Here is a 15,960-nt window from a genome sequence, read left to right as displayed (position 1 = left end):
ATGGACAAAGGGAGAGTGAAATAAGATGTGTGTAAAGTACTTGAGCGCTTCGCTAAAAGTCCCTTTTAGTGCTCTGTGGTTACGGGGTTCTCGTGATGGGGGAAGATCCACGCGGTGGTAATAAAGAAAGATGTGGTGGGAGATAGGCATGCCACGCCCTGTCCCTGCTTCTTCCTGAATTTTTTGGTTTTCCCCTCTCCTGCCAGCAGGATTGGGAAGGACACTGAGTGGGAAGTCATAGGATTGACTTTGAGAGGTCAGTGAAGGTTAGTGCTAGCTCTGGAGAATGAGCAGAGTTTCAGTAAACTGAGGTGGGCAGTCTTCCGGACGAGTGCTGTTATTTTAATGCAGGTGTTCAGAGCCAGCCTCCAGGTCCTGCAAGTGACAATGTTAGCAAGTTACTTTTGGGAACTCCCCTTCCCTGTCTAAATCATTCCCACATTCTGTCTCCTCTGCCCACTGAATCCCTCAGGCTCCATGCTGTCTTGAGGCTCCGTAGCTGACCAAGCTCTTCCCTCTGAAACTGCCCTGTGCTCCCAGTCACAGAGAGACTTTCGTTCCTACAGTGCCCAGTTCTTAGTAAGGTGTTGAACTAACTACTCATTTAGTCACTCATCGTTAATACATTTTTATTATATATTTATAAACACTAAGTAATGAATAAATTCATGTTAATTTGCACATGAAAAATTATACATTGATAAACCATAAGTTGTTGTAATTTTTAGTTTAGTTATTAATAAAACAAGTATGTGTTGTGTGTCCGGTACTACTTTAGGTCGTGGGGATATAGCAGTTAACAAAATGGACAAAAACTCTTGTCCCCGATGGAGCTTCTTACCTAGTGAGAGGAGTAAGATATTCAATGTTTGATGTTGATAAAAGCTATGAAGAAAAATTAAGCAAGGAAGGAGGAGGGGGTTGTAATTCCAAAAGGGTCATCAAGGAGAGTTTTACTGAGAAAGTAAATCTTTGTGAGTCAGATGGATGAGAGAGCTAGCCAGGTGACTACCAGGAGGAAGAACCTTCCAGGCTGAGGGAGTGGAAGGTACAAAGGTCGGCTGTGGGGATGTGCCGCGTGTCTGAGGAGAAGTAAGGAGGTGAGGTTTGGGGAAGAGGTATGAAACGGGATCAGAAAGGGAGTGGTGGATGGGGCTTAGCTCAGGTAGGGACCTCTGGGCCATGTGATAACTCTGGCTTTATCTTTGAGTAACATGGGAAGTCACTGGAGGGTTTTGAGCAGATGGAAGCTATTTAGTTTTTAATGTTAACAGACTTTCTCTGGCTGACGTGTTGAGAACAGAGTGTAGGAGTCAGGGGAAGATACAGGAAGTCTAGGCCCATCTGTGGTAGTAAGCCAAGTAAGGGATGATGGCGGCGTGGACCAGAGGTGTGGTGGCAGAAAGTGCTAAGATTCTGAGTATATTTTGAAGATAGAGTGCATGTGATTTGTTGACACGCTGTGCCTAGGTTATAAAAGAAAGACTGGAGTCAAGAATGATTCTAGGCTTTGGGCGCCTGGGTGGCTCAGTTGGTTGAGCGACTGCCTTCAGCTCAGGTCATGATCCTGGAGTCCTGGGATCGATTCCCGCATCGGGCTCCCAGCCCCACGGGGAGTGTGCTTCTCCCTCTGACCTTCTCCCTTCTCATGCTCTCTCTCACTCTTTCCTCTCTCTCAAATAAATAAATAAAAGCTTTAAAAAAATGATTCTAGGCTTTGACCTGAGCAACTTGAAGAACAGAGTTACCACCAAATGAAATGAGAAAGAGTGAATTTTGTCAGATATTGAATGAAAGATCAACTGTGGTCAGTTTTAGGATAGGTTCGAAACACTTGACATTCAAGTCGGGTACCAATAAGACTCATAACAGTAGATGGAGTCAGGAGAGAGGGGTGAGTAGAGGTGTGCATTGGAGAGTCCTCAGCATCTAGATTGCTATACAAAGTCCTGAGATGCATGACCTTGCCAGTGGAGTGAGTTCAGATAGGCCGGAGAAGAGGGCTGAGCTGCATGCTCCAAGTACTCCATGTTAGGAGATTCGGGAGATGAAGAGGAACCAGGCACAGGTACTAAGAAGGGGTGGCGGGTATGGGAGGAGGAAAATCAAGAGTCCTGGGGTCAAGTGGGGAGGCCTTTCAACAAGGAGAAGTGGTCAGCTGTGTCAATGCCATTGACCAGTGAAGGGGACAAAGACTGAGAATGGACCATGGGTTTAGCATCAAGGAAGCTACTGGAGATCTTGATGAGCCGTCTTGGTGGGGCGGTGGGGAGTGAGAGCCTTATGGAAGTGGATTCCAGAGAGAACTGGAAGAGAGGAGGTAGAGACCATGAGTATCTGGTAAGAGCAATTCAGACCTGGGTGAATGGAGTTAATCCTTCCAGGAGCAGTTTGCAGGTTAAAGCTCTTCGGTCAAATGACTCTTTTTTTCATGGGGAAGAAGTTTTGGTATAGAAGGTAGAAATGCAAGGTTTCCTTGCTTGTTCCTTTCTCCTTGGCCTCCTCCACTCTTCCTTAGAAGCTTGCAGGGCATGACCACTCATCTCTTTTCTTCTCTCCATGCCATGCTCTTTCCCATTCACACACACACATACTCTTTCTCTCTTCTCTCACATACTTACACGTCCTTTTCAAGCGCGTTCACCACAGAAAAATGTTACTGCTTGAGGTTTTGTATATTTATTATGTCTAAAATACCAAATTAGTATTATGGAGATGCATAGAACCTCGTGAACTCTATAATAGGACTGTGTAATTTTGATAAAATAAATTGAGGGCAAATTAAAGTTAGCATGCTCCCCCAAATTACCCATACATGTGTTGAATCAGATTGGCTAATAACTGGCTATCAAACTTTTCTCTTTCGTAATGAAGGAAAAAATCACTAATGAGACTGGATAAGGATCTAGATGACTATGAAGAAGAGAAGAAATGGTTGCAAGAGATGGTTAATTCTCTCCCACAATTCAAAGATGGTAGAGAAAAATCACTGAATGAACAGTTCCAAAATACAGCACTTTTGTGGGAGAGTACAAAAGCTTCGGTCACTGAATGGTAAGGGGAAAAGTCCCTCCCAAATCTGAGAAGTTGTGTGTAGCACAGTTAACTTTTTGAAATACATTGAAAGCACATTTGCATGGATGTAAAGGAGGAGCAAACGTGAGAGTTTCATACTGGAAGCTGATGGGGTCAATGTCTGGGTAAGATCTGGCATCCTAGATTATAGTCCAGTGAATTTAAGAGGTTATCTAAGAGGGACAGCAACTACACAGTGTGTTTATTGTTATCCCACCCATGTTAGTTTTCTGTTGCTGTTCTGTTTAATGGAAGTTTAGTGGCTTAAAAAAAAATACAAATTAAAAAAAAATTTTAATTTTTTATTAACGTATAATGTATTATTTGCCCCAGGGGTACAGGTGTGTGAATCGCCAGGTTTACACACTGCACAGCCTCACCAGACAATACAAATTTATCTTATGGTCTGGAGGTTGGAAATTCTGACATCAAGCTGCCTTCCTTTCTCCGAGGCTCTAGGACAGAATCCTTTTCCTTTCCGAGGCCTCCTACCACTTTCCTTGATGTGTGTCCCCTTCCTCCATCTTTAAAGCTGGCTGTGTGGCATCTTCAAGCCTGGGCAGGCTCAAAAGTGTTCTTAACTCTGTGATAGCCATTACCTACCAGTCCTAGTTGGCACTTCTGTTCAGTATTCTCCATCCATGCCTTCTTTCCCTTACTCTCTGCCTGGACGGAGAAGTAGTCAGGACGGCTGATCCCTAACAGCCTAGACCAGCCAGGCCAAGGGGCCCCAGTTGGGATAGGAAGTGGGACGCTCAAGTAGAGATTTGAGGACTAACAGAGATGGTCTTAACCACCTCCCTTTCTAGCAGGTGGTTCTGGCATTTCCTACTGGCACCCTCCTCTCTGTCTCAGGGTACTTCCCCCCCCTTATGCTGAGGCTGAGTGGTCTATCTGTTTTTGCTCTGGTTGGTACCTCAGTTCCTTGGAAGTTTCCTGTAACTCTGCTCACCTCTGTCTGTGGTCCTTTTACCCAGAACTCTGTCCGGGTGCCCCTCCTGTGTTCTCCTGGAAGCTGAGTGTACAGTAATCAAGATAAAACTTGCCTGTGGTATTTGTTCTAGTCTGCCCTTAGATTTTATAGAGGAAAGAAATGGAGGTCCAGAGAGGTTAAAGTAACTTATTTAAGTTCACATGACTGAGTAGTGCCCAGATATAAGGAAATCAAGTATTCAAGTTATCTGTACTACTTTAATTTTTTAAAAGGGCTAAATCTAGGGGCACCTGGGTGGCTCAGGGGGTTAAGCCTCTGCCTTCAGCTCAGGTCATGATCTCAGGGTCCTGGAATTGAGCCCAGCATGGGGCTCTCTGTTCAGCAGGGAGCCTGTTTCCCTCTCTCTCTGCCTGCCTCTCTGCCTACTTGTGATCTCTGTCTGTCAAATAAATAAATAATCTTAATTAAAAAATTCTTCTATTAAAAAAATAATAAAAAGGGCTAAATCTAGAATAAGTTAAATTGACCTAAACTGTGACTTGCTGAATTAGTATCGAAACAACCTCCAGGAATAGTGCTAGGGAGGCACTGTTTTCCAAGATGTTTTTTTGGTTCATGATGAAATTGAGATGCTGATTTCTTAAGATTATGAATCCTGTGTTTCCTTCTAGAGCTTACACCTGGTAATTTTTTTTTTTTAACTTTTGATCTGGTGACAATTATAATCCTGTGATTTGTTTATACCACCCATTTGCCAGATAACTATATGAGCCATTGTCTTAGGTTATGTTGGTAAAGCAATATGCTAGACCATGTCAAGAGGAAAAATCCTCCATCATGTATTAGTCATTATCATAGGGTACTTACAAAGAGAGATAATGGTTTTCTTATTTTTCGAGATTTACCCATTTTACTTTTTTTTTTTTTTTTTCCTTCATAGCCTTGATCAATGTGAAAGAGTTTTGGAGCTCTTAAAACAATATCAGAATTTTAAAAGTGTCTTGACTGCTTTGATTCAAAAAGAAGAGAATGTCATCTCCCTTCAGGCTTCCTACATGGGAAAAGAGAACCTAAAGAAAAGGATAGCCGAGGTGAGTCCAGATTCCAAAGGAAACTCCGCACAGTGGCCTTGACCATTACGAGGATATTATAGTCATTTTTGAAACTTGGCTTAAAAGAACAGTGACCCTGTCTTATCAGATATCTAAGACTTTATTGAATTTATTACTAGGGCTTGAAATATTTCAGTCCCCAGGTTGATGCTGGGTTACTTGTGTTTGGTTTTTGATCCTGGTGATGTGGTTCTGTTGACATCTGGGGTCACTCCTGCTACTACCTCTGTATGGTTTTGACAGTCTTTGCACTGACCTTCTACCAAAAAGGAACGTGAGACTTCATTTTAGCCTCCAGGGAATGAAGGTAGTGAGAAGACTCCTCCATTATTAGCAGACAAAGGAAAATTACATTTTTATTTATTCGCTTTCTGTAAAAATGTATTTACATCCATGATGCTTCATCTACATTCACAGCCTCACCAATCACAACATACTCTAAGAAGAGTAACACTTTTGGACACTAGGTGTCATTATTTTCTACGCATTTAGGTGGTTATCCACCAAAGTGGCCAAGGAATGGAATAGTTGAAGAATACTACTACTACACTATATTACTGTATTCTAGAAAGTTGCTTTTCCTACTGGTTTTATGAGTCCTGTGCTAAAGGGTGTTAAAGGGTCAAAAGCATGTGGGAAATACAATCTACCTGGTACAGCTGATTGTTAGGAAGCTATTTCATTGAACTTCTTATTGCTGAGAGAGAATCAACCAGACTGAAAAATTGAGTCTTTATCTAGAACTCTTATCCCTGAAGCTGAAGTAATATTCAGGGTACCAGTACATGGTCAGAGCTATCTAGAGTAGGAGTGAGACCTACTTCTCAGACTCAGTCTCAGTTGTACAACTGGTGTCCAAACAGGGTTCTTTATGATTAGTCATAAAGAACCCTGTTTGGACACCAGTTGTACAATATGTGACTGTCTAACTGATTTCCTATGAGATTTTTTTTTTTTCTTAAGATTTTATTTATTTGAGAGAGAGAGGGATGGAGAGCGAGCACAAGCGGGTAAGAGGAGCAGAGGGAGAGGGAGAAGCAGATTCCCGGCTGAGCAGGGAGCCTGATGCTGGGCTCAGTCCCACGACCCATGACCTGAGCTGAAGGCAGGTGCTCAACCGACTGAGCCACCCAGGGGCCCCTCCTATGAAGATTTAAATGAAGAAGGCCACCAAGACCAGGAGCAGACAGTGAGGTAGAGTTGCCTAGGAGCAGCCTGTCTCCTTCCATCTAGCAGTGGTAGCTTCTGGGTTTGGTGGTCTCCGGATCTAGGAGGATCCTGTCCCTATCCGAGTGGATATAAGGGGCTGAGTGTTCTTTTGGTTCTCAGAAAATTCAACATGATCAGCCTTACAAGAATGAGAACTTTTAATAAATTATTCCTGTGTATAATATAATTTCATGTATGTACAATATGTAGTAACAATATAGTTCACTTGAACATGCCCTCATAAATAGAAGTTAATATGATAAAATTTAATTTTATATTATTTTAAATAATACTGTAGGGGCGCCTAGGTGGTTTAGTCGGTTAAGCATCTGCCTTCTGCTTGAGCCATGATCCTGGAGTCTTGGGATTGAGCCCTGCATCAGGCTCCCTGCTCCACAGGAAGCCTGCTTCTCTTTTTCCCTCTGCCCTGACTTGCCTCCCTCTCCTCCCCCTCCCTCTCTCTATCTCAAATAAATTCAGTCTTTAAGAAAAGGCTGTTGAGGGCGCCTGGGTGGCTCAGTGGGTTAAGCCGCTGCCTTCGGCTCGGGTCATGATCTCAGGGTCCTGGGATCGAGTCCCGCATCGGGCTCTCTGCTCGGCAGGGAGCTTGCTTCCTCCTCTTTCTCTCTGCCTGCCTCTCTGCCTGCTTGTGATCTCCCTCTCTCTGTCAAATAAATAAATAAAATATTAAAAAAAAAAAAAAAGAAAAGGCTGTTGAGTAAAAATATTTTCATAAGTGAATTTGCAATAATATACAGATAACTCATAGAAATTAGCGAGTAAACCACAGAGATCCAAGCAGATTATTTGTACATAGGGAATAAATTGACAGTTGTTTAAAAAAAAAAAAAAAAAGAGCGAGAGAGAGACATACATAGTTTCTAGTACACCCTTGTGAATAACCAAAGGAAACCAGAACTCTCAAAAATACCTTTGTTTGCCTTTTGATAGTCAGCGAGATATATACTCTTTATGTTGCTGGTTTAAGAGTAGATTGATACTACCCTTTTGGAAAACACTTTGACAATATTATCCAAGATCCTTGAAAAGCTTTCTACTGTTTGATCAAATATTTTATTTCTAGGAATCTAGCATAAGGACATAATATTAAATATGGAAAATTCTTAATACCAAGGACATTATATGGCAGCACTTTAAAAATTTACTAATTTCTGTCATGGGCCAAACCATACCCCCTCCACTCCAATACATGATTTATCCCAGAAGCTGGAAAATCCTGAAGCCAGAAAAATTGGTTTTATTTGTAAATAAGACAATCATGTGGTCTTGAGGTTTTAAGTAACACTACTACGACTACTGCTACTAAAAATGGTAATGATGATAATGATAGTTTCTGCCATGGATGGTTTGGTCATTATTGTTATCATTTCATTCCCACATAACCCTATAACCTTGCAAGGTAACTAGTATTGACCCTGTTATACTGGTGGGAAAAGCAAGGTTTAGAGGTGGGGTTTTTTGGCTCCTTTTCTTTCTTTCTTTCTTTCTTTCCTTCTTTCTTTCTTTCTTTCTCTCTCTCTCTCTCTCTCTCTCTCTCTCTCTCTCTCTTTGTTCTTTAGAGAATTTCAGAGGTAACTTTAGGGGTTTTAATGTTATTAAGATGGTGTCATAAAGGGGCGCCTGAGTTGCTCAGTGGGTTAAGCCTCTGCCTTTGGCTCAGGTCATGATCTTAGGGTCCTGGGATTGAGCACCGCACTGGGCTCTCTGCTCAGTGGGGAGACTGCTTCCTCTTCTCTCTCTCTGCCTGCCTCTCTGCCTGCTTGTGATCTTCTCTCTTTCTCTGTTAAATAAATAAATAAATAAAATCTTTTTTTTTTTTTTTGTTAATGGTGTCATAAATAAAGAACACAGAAATTCCCCAACCCTGCCCTGTCAGTTTTCCTGATTTGCTGTGGGATTGTCAAAGGAGATATATACTCAAAAAATAAGAGCAATGGTATTGCCTTATTATAATCTGCATGAGTGCTCAATACCCCAGCAAGTTCCCTGGGAAAAAAGTGGTTGGGGCATGTGGGCCAGCTAAATGCTTACAAGGCCTTTTTCTCGACCAGATCTAAATCCAAATCTTGGAATTTTATCACAGGGTAGCTCAGATATGGATACACTGACCTGGGTTCTTCACCTAATCTGAAGATAGCTTCATAATGCTAGTCTCAAGGATCTTACCTATGAAACAATAAGGAAGCAACACAGAACAGCAGAAGAAGAACCATCTCCATGTATTGCATTTTTCAGGCTGACTGATCCTGCTTACCATTAATGACCAATTGATGTCTTGGAATTTGAATAGAGTAGCAACTTCTTCTGTAAAAAAAAGGCAAAAAATGAAGCTAGAGTTTAACTAATTTCCCCAGGATTATATGGCTAATAAATGGTGTAATCATTATGCCATATGATTATTAATCATAACCTGGTTAATCCCAGGTCTGTATGACTACAAAGTCATGTTTCAATCATTATCATATTGTAGTCTCTGGAAACATTTGAAATACGTACATGGCAGAGGTAAAACTTGGTGACCTTTGCTTTGTTCCCCTTTTTCAACTGTAAAGGTGCGCTCACAAAGGTATTTTAAAAACTAATAGGGGCTCCGGGGTGGCTCGGTTGGTTAAGCAACTGTCTTTGGCTCAGGCCATGATCTCAGGGTCCTGGGATGGAGCCCCACATCGGGCTCCCTGCTCAGCGGGGAGCCTGCTTCTGCCTCTGCCTGCTACTCTTCCTGGTTGTACTCTCTGTCTCTGTGTCAAATAAATAAATAAAATATTTTCTAAAATTAATAGAAACAGAAACATATAAGGGTCCAGGCCCTTCTTATTGTGTTGAGAATCTTCTGTCTAGCATGGTGTCTAGCATAGGAGCATTTCATATATTTGTTGAAATAATACATTTATATGTATGGAAGCTATACAAGTTCTACTACACTAATGTTTAATTCTTTTCTACGATGCTTTTTTAACTCTGAAACAAAGGACATTTTAGTACTGACAGTTAACATAACTTTCATTTAATTTTGTGATGAATTAGATACTATCTTCAGAAACAATCCATTTCTATAGTATGTATTCGTAACATGATGCTCTGCACCAGTGACTGAAACACGATACCACTGAGAACTTTCGTCCTCCAAAACACAGAAACATTGATGTTTATCTAGGATATGGGACCAGATTCCCACTCCCTTTAATGAAAGACAGAAGTGCAAAAGTAAGACTAAAGGTTAGAATATCAGGGGACTATTCAGGTTTGGGAAAAGGCAGAGTGAGTCTACTTTTTTTTTATTCTGCCCTTTCCATTGACTGTGGAACAGAACCCATAGTCTTGCTCTTTCTTTTTTCTTCACTCAGTGGTGGCTTGTGTCAGTGTAACAACAAGGTTCTTTGAATGTAATGAAAATTAAATACATATAATTTTTTCCCCATTTGAGTGAACATAAATTATTATGCCCCATGCAGAGAGTTCCGTGCCAGGAGAGAGTTTGCATCTTATCTTTACAGATGTATGAGTCAGCCTCCAGTCAGGAGATTGAAATCTCCCTAGTAATCTTTTTCTTGTTTAAAAATTTTTTATTCAATTATTGTTTTAGTTACACTTTTATTTTCAGATTATTGTAGATTCACGTGCAGTTGTAAGAAATTATATAGAGAGATCCTCTATACCCTTTACTGTAAGTTTCTCCAATGTTAAATCTTATAAAGGTACATAGTACCATATTGCAGTCAGGATACAGATTTTGAGACAGTCACGATAAAGAATGTTTCCATCACCACGAGGGCCCCTCATGTTATCATTTGAGAACCTACTGTTTCCCTCCCAAGCATACATACAGTATGTAACCTTTGGGGATTGGCTCTTTTCACTCAGCATAATTCTCTGGAGATTCATTCAGATTCTTGCATGTGTTAATAGTTTGTTCCTTTTTCTTGCTGTGTAGTATTCCATGGTATGGTTGTAATCACAGTTTGGTTAATCATTCACCACTGAAGGACATCTGGGTTGTTTATAATTTTTGACTCTTTTAAGTAAAGCTGCTATAAACCTCCATGTAGGGGTCTTTATGTGAATAGAAGTTTTTATTTCTCAGGGCTAACTGCCTAAGAGTACAGTTGCTGACTTGTATGTTAACTGTGTATTGAGTTTTTAAAGAAACTGTCAGACTATTCCCATCAGCAGTATGTAGTGACCCAGTTTCTCTGCATCATTGCCAGAATTAGATATTGTCTCAGTTTTTTAAAAGTCATTTGGATAGGTATGTAGTGATATCACATTATGGTTTAATTTGCATTTTCCTAATTGCTAGTGGTATTGATAATCTTCTCTGGTGCTTGTCTGCCATCTGTATGTCATCTTTGGTGAACTGTCTCTTCATATCTTTTTCTATGGTATTTAGCCCTAGTGAGTGATTATTTTCTGAAAGTGTTCTGTCTTGCTAGACTGTCCCATTTTTGGTTCTCTGGCTGAAGAGAGCAAGCTTCCCTCGGGACTATTTTTTTCCCCCCTGTGCTTATTGATATCACTATGTGTTGACTTCTCCAGCACACACTCTGGGATATCTGAGGGAAAAAGAAAATGCAGGGAACTTACCACAAAGTTGGTGTTCAGAGTTGATGTCCCCAGTTGTTCAGGAAGGTATATGATATCCAGGGTTTTTAGTCATACTTAATAGGAAGAATAGGGAAGGTTATATCTGCTCTATATTTCCAGAAATTTCCTGAGGTGTATATATTTTTTAAGATATTTGCTTGTTGGAAGTTTATTTTCAAATTTTATGTAATTATTAAAAATGCTCAGGTCATGCTGGTAAGCTGAGCATGAAGATTACATGAAAACATGTAGATTATATTAGTCAACTCTCAAATTTTTTTTGATAAAGTAGTGTTTCACATTCCATGTTAGAAATGATGTGGAGTTAGAATCATGAAAGATGAAAATTGAAGTCATATTAAAGATGTATTAGAGTTTTGTTTTATTCAGATGAGCATATAGGTTCTTCAGCATTCCAACAATGATTCCTGTTAGAGGAATCTCGGATCTGCCATTTTTTAGACTACTGAATGAAGGTGGGGTTTTTTGGGGTAGACTGTTATTTCACATGGACAAGAAACATGGTTTTAAATTATTGTAATTATTTTATGCAGAGTGGGAAGAAATTTGGATATAAGTTTATTGTGTTTTTTTTTTTAAGATTTTATTTATTTATTTGACAGAGAGAGATCACAAGTAGGCAAAGAGTCAGGCAGAGGGGGGCGGGGAAGCAGGCTCCCAATGAGCAGAGAGCCTGATGCGGGGCTCGATCCCAGAACCCTGAGATCATGACCTGAGCCGAAGGCAGAGGTTTAACCCACTGAGCCACCCCGGTGCCCATGGATATAAGATTATTGTTAAATGAGATAGTTAGGATTCTAAATACTTTCATTGAGAAAGTAGGAAAATAGTAGCTTGCTTTAGAAAAGTAAAATATGCAAAGGAAATACTCTGTTATAAATAGCCAGTAAAAGAATTTTGGTTATTGGTTTTACTGTATAAATATATAAAAAACATGTCACCTATCTTTTTTACAGATTGAAATTGTCAAAGAAGAATTCAGTGAACATTTAGAAGTTGTAGACAAGATTAACCAGATCTGCAGAAATCTGCAATTTCATCTAAATAAAATGAGAATTTTTGAAGAGCCTCCTTTTGAGAAAGAAGCTAATATTATTGTGGATAGATGGCTTGATGTGAGTGACAGTTTAATTCACTAAAATTTTTATTTTATAGCAAATCAGTCTTTTCTGTCATACCTTTAGTATTTTTATTTAATTATTATATTTGAAAGTGTTTATTATAAATGTTCAAATAGAATAAAATTTATGACTTAAGAATTAATTTCACCTCCTGAGTGAAATGGGTCTACTAACAAATGGGTCTATCATCTTTGAGATATAAAGGCATATACTCAACTTATGTAAAATAAACTAGTTAATATATTAACCATTCAGGATATTCATGTCCAATTATATATTTATTTAATACAGTTTTAGTCGAGTAACATATTTTTATGAATTACAGATTAAGCATTTTGTCCATGTTATATTTTCATCTGGGTTCTTAAAAGCCCTTTTATTTATTGTGGCTTATTAATTCGTTAGACTATTGCTTTCAGTTGCCTATAAGTGGCAGCAAAGTTTTTTGTGTGTGTGGAAGGAAGAACTATGTGATCTGTTAAAGCATATTTTTTTGTTGATAGATAAAGCAAATTATTTAATAAGCAAAAATAAATTCAATTTTTATTTTAAAATAGAGCATCTGAAACAATGGTCTTCATTCTTTTCACCACTAAATGTATTCTTTCTGTTTTTTAATTATGGTAGATAAATGAGAAGACAGAAGACTACTATGAAAATCTTGGTCGAGCTCTAGCTTTATGGGACAAGCTTTTTAACTTAAAAAATGTCATTGATGAGTGGACTGAAAAGGTCCTTCGAAAAATGGAATTACATCAACTGGCTGAAGATGAACGAGAAAAGCTGAAGGTAATTTGCAACAGAAGTAAAATGTATACTCTTTTTGTACACAGTTGATGTTTAATATGGAGCTTGCTTTCTTGAAGCAGAGTAGAGAAATCACAAAGAAATGTTTTCTTTCATTATCCCTTGAGTGGGACCTTTCTGTTGTTTGTGTATCTAGGAAGATGTTAGCAGGTATTATTAACCTGGGGTTGACAGACATGCAAGTGGTTCCTGGATAAAATGACCTCATACGGGAAAAGTTGCATCTTTATTTTTATGAATGTCTAACCAAATTGTAATATTGGTTCCAATTATGAATATAGTCAACAAACATAGTAGGATGAATGTTATACACGACTTTGTTGTCAAGAAAATCACAGATACTTTTGAGTCATCTGGTTGTAACTGTTACCCTTTATCAGTACTTTGAAATTATGGTATTCAGTAGAATCACTTCTAGATCTTATTATTTAAAGTATTAATATAGAAACATGTATATTACTATGGCAAAAATTATTTTTAATAAACTGTAACTCAATTTAATTGTGTTCCCTTATCCTCCTACATGATTTATCTTATATTTTGTTATTAAAAAATAGTCATGCAAAGGGTCCGCAGGATTTACCAGACTATCAGAGGCATTCATGGTATACAAAATTTTAATAACTCCTAGAAGAAGCCCCGTCAAAATGCATTATTATTCCCAGGTGGTCAGTATAGGTCCCAGGGGTTGGCAGACATTTTCTTAAGAGGTCAAATTGTAAATATTTTAAGCTTATAGATCATTTGCTCACTGTCACAAATGCTTATTGCTGCTATTGTAGCATGAAAGCATTCAGTCATAGATGATACATAAATGTGTGGAAGTAACTGGGTTCCAATGAAACTTTACTTATAAAAACAGACTGCCAGCCCTTAGACTGTTAACTCCTGATCTTACATCAGGATTATGGTCAACCTTCATAATCTGAATTAAGCAGTCTCTCCTTACCAAAGATTAGAAAAAAAGTATCAGGTTAAGTATTAAAATCTTATTAGAGCTTCAAAAAAGGCTATTTTTAAAACTAATCTCTGTACCATTTGGAAAGATTTACGTTATCTCTTTTAACCCTAGGAAGAATTCTTTCTAATTGCTTATTTATGTATTATTCACTTGGATCGCATGAAATCTCTATCTTTGTAGGTCAGAAAACAGTTAAAGATTAGCGATTATATCTGGTTCAGTGTAATAGAAAAATAAATGTCTGTGTGCATGAAGGTTTTACAGTATGCCAGCTCTAGTGCTTCATCTGTTCTTGAATCTTTGTTATTTTATCTGCTTTTAAATTCATATATCCATTTTCATACATTTGGAAAAGGTTTTCAAAAATGTGTAGAGAGGGGCGCCTGGGTGGCTCAGTGGGTTAAGCCGCTGCCTTCGGCTCAGGTCATGATCTCAGGGTCCTGGGATCGAGTCCCACATCGGGCTCTCTGCTCAGCAGGGAGCCTGCTTCCCTCTCTCTCTCTCTCTCTACCTGCCTCTCCATTTACTTGTGATTTCTCTCTGTCAAATAAATAAATAAAACCTTTAAAAAAAAATGTGTAGAGATATATGAGTTTCCATTGTGTATGATGACAGAAATTATGATTTTCTAAGTGTACATGAGTAAGTCCCTTAGAAATGCCTTGACAGGGGCGCCTGGATGGCTCAGAGATTAAAGCCTCTGCCTTTGGCTCAGGTTGTGATCCCAGGGTCCTGGGATTGAGCCCCACATTGGGCTCTCTGCTTGGCGGGGAGCCTGCTTCCCCTCCCTTCTCTCTGTCTGCCTCTTTGCCTACTTGTGATCTCTGTCAAATAAATAAACATATATATATCTTAAAAAAAAAAAAAAAGAAATGCCTTGACATACAGGTTGTTTAAAAATTTGAAGCTATAGAGTATAAACCACCAGCCTGTGGGCTGGATTCCACCAACAGAGTGTGTGTGTGTGTGTGTGTGTGTGTGTGTGTGTGTGTGTGTAACTCCTAGGACTTCTTCAAAAAACAAGGGATCTTGAAAGGCTCTTTTAGTTTCTGTATATAATAATAGTAATCCTGGGTACCAGAAAATAAAGAAAAAGTAAAAATATATTTTCCATTAACATTATTTGTTCTAGGAAGAGTTACAAGCCTATGAACAAAAATCTTCAGAGTTTTCTACAAGAGTGGCTAACATACAGTTTCTCCTTCAAAGCAGTGAAATACCCCTTGAATTGCAGGTGAGAGAATTTTTATTTGGAAGTTGCAATTAAAACACTCTAAAGTAATGTTCACGGGTGTCTGGGTGGTGCAGTCGGTTAAGTGTCCAGCTCTTGGTTTCAGCTCAGGCCCTGATCTGAGGGTCATGAGATTGAGCCCCCCATTGGACTTGCATCCAGTGCAGAATCTGCTTTGGTTTCTCTCTCCTTCTCCCTCTGCCCCTCCCTCCACACACTCTCTTTCTCTCTCAGATAACGAAATCTTAATTAAAAAAAAAAAAGTTCATAAGCCAGAATTCTAAATCTTAAAACTAAAATGAAATTAAGATAATTATTTAGTTCATGTTTATTCAATTCCTACATTAAATCCAACTAAATTTTTAACAGTTGGCATAGTTCATTGTATTTGTTTAGAATAAATATTTTCATATTATTTTAGTCTCATTTCACTGATTTCCAGGACTCCTGTGTAGAGGTGGGGATGTTGTCCTGCTTTTGTGTAAATTAACGAGGGTTTCCTCTTGAGTGTCTTTGGCCATAGGAAGGAGAATATGGCTCAAGTGATTCCCTCTTTATTAATTGCTGGATGGAGAAGCAGGGAGATGGCTGCAAGTATGGTTTTCTATCGTGTGAAGAGATTGGTTACAATTTTATTTCAATCAGACCGTATAGTGGCTGAATTGTGACATCCGGAGTCAGACCTTCTGGGTGGGGTTCTGGCTTGGCACCACTAGCTTTGTGATCTTGGGCAAGTTACTTAACATTCAAAAGCCTGTATTTTGTATGTAAAATGCTTACCACAAAGCTGTGCACATAATAAACACTCAATAAATGCTGACCATTTAATTTTTCTGTATATTTTAATATATTTTCCAGTGAGTGCCTCGAGAGGGCACCTCAAGTGA

At 39.0% G+C, this 15,960-nt stretch overlaps 1 protein-coding gene across 9 annotated transcripts in view; it reads left to right on the top strand.

Moving 5' to 3' along the window:
• The window catches only part of SYNE2 (spectrin repeat containing nuclear envelope protein 2), a 330,497-nt gene that overhangs the window by 137,168 nt on the left and 177,369 nt on the right, over window positions 1-15,960 (top strand). For all 9 annotated transcript variants that reach the window (XR_014312639.1, XM_082734135.1, XM_082734134.1 and 6 more), the window contains exons 31-35: window positions 2,875-3,054; window positions 4,950-5,100; window positions 11,910-12,068; window positions 12,702-12,863; window positions 14,975-15,076. Coding sequence is in view for 8 of the 9 variants with exons in the window: in XM_082734135.1 (XP_082590261.1) it covers window positions 2,875-3,054; window positions 4,950-5,100; window positions 11,910-12,068; window positions 12,702-12,863; window positions 14,975-15,076 (754 nt within the window). In the remaining variant the exon portion in view is untranslated. The remainder of the gene's footprint in view (window positions 1-2,874; window positions 3,055-4,949; window positions 5,101-11,909; window positions 12,069-12,701; window positions 12,864-14,974; window positions 15,077-15,960) is intronic.

The sequence above is a fragment of the Mustela nivalis genome (genome assembly GCF_964662115.1).
Source record: "Mustela nivalis genome assembly, chromosome: 6".
NCBI lineage: Eukaryota > Metazoa > Chordata > Mammalia > Carnivora > Mustelidae > Mustela > Mustela nivalis.
The sequence above is the reverse complement of the archived record's forward strand: the minus strand, read 5'-3'. Positions and strand labels throughout refer to the sequence as shown.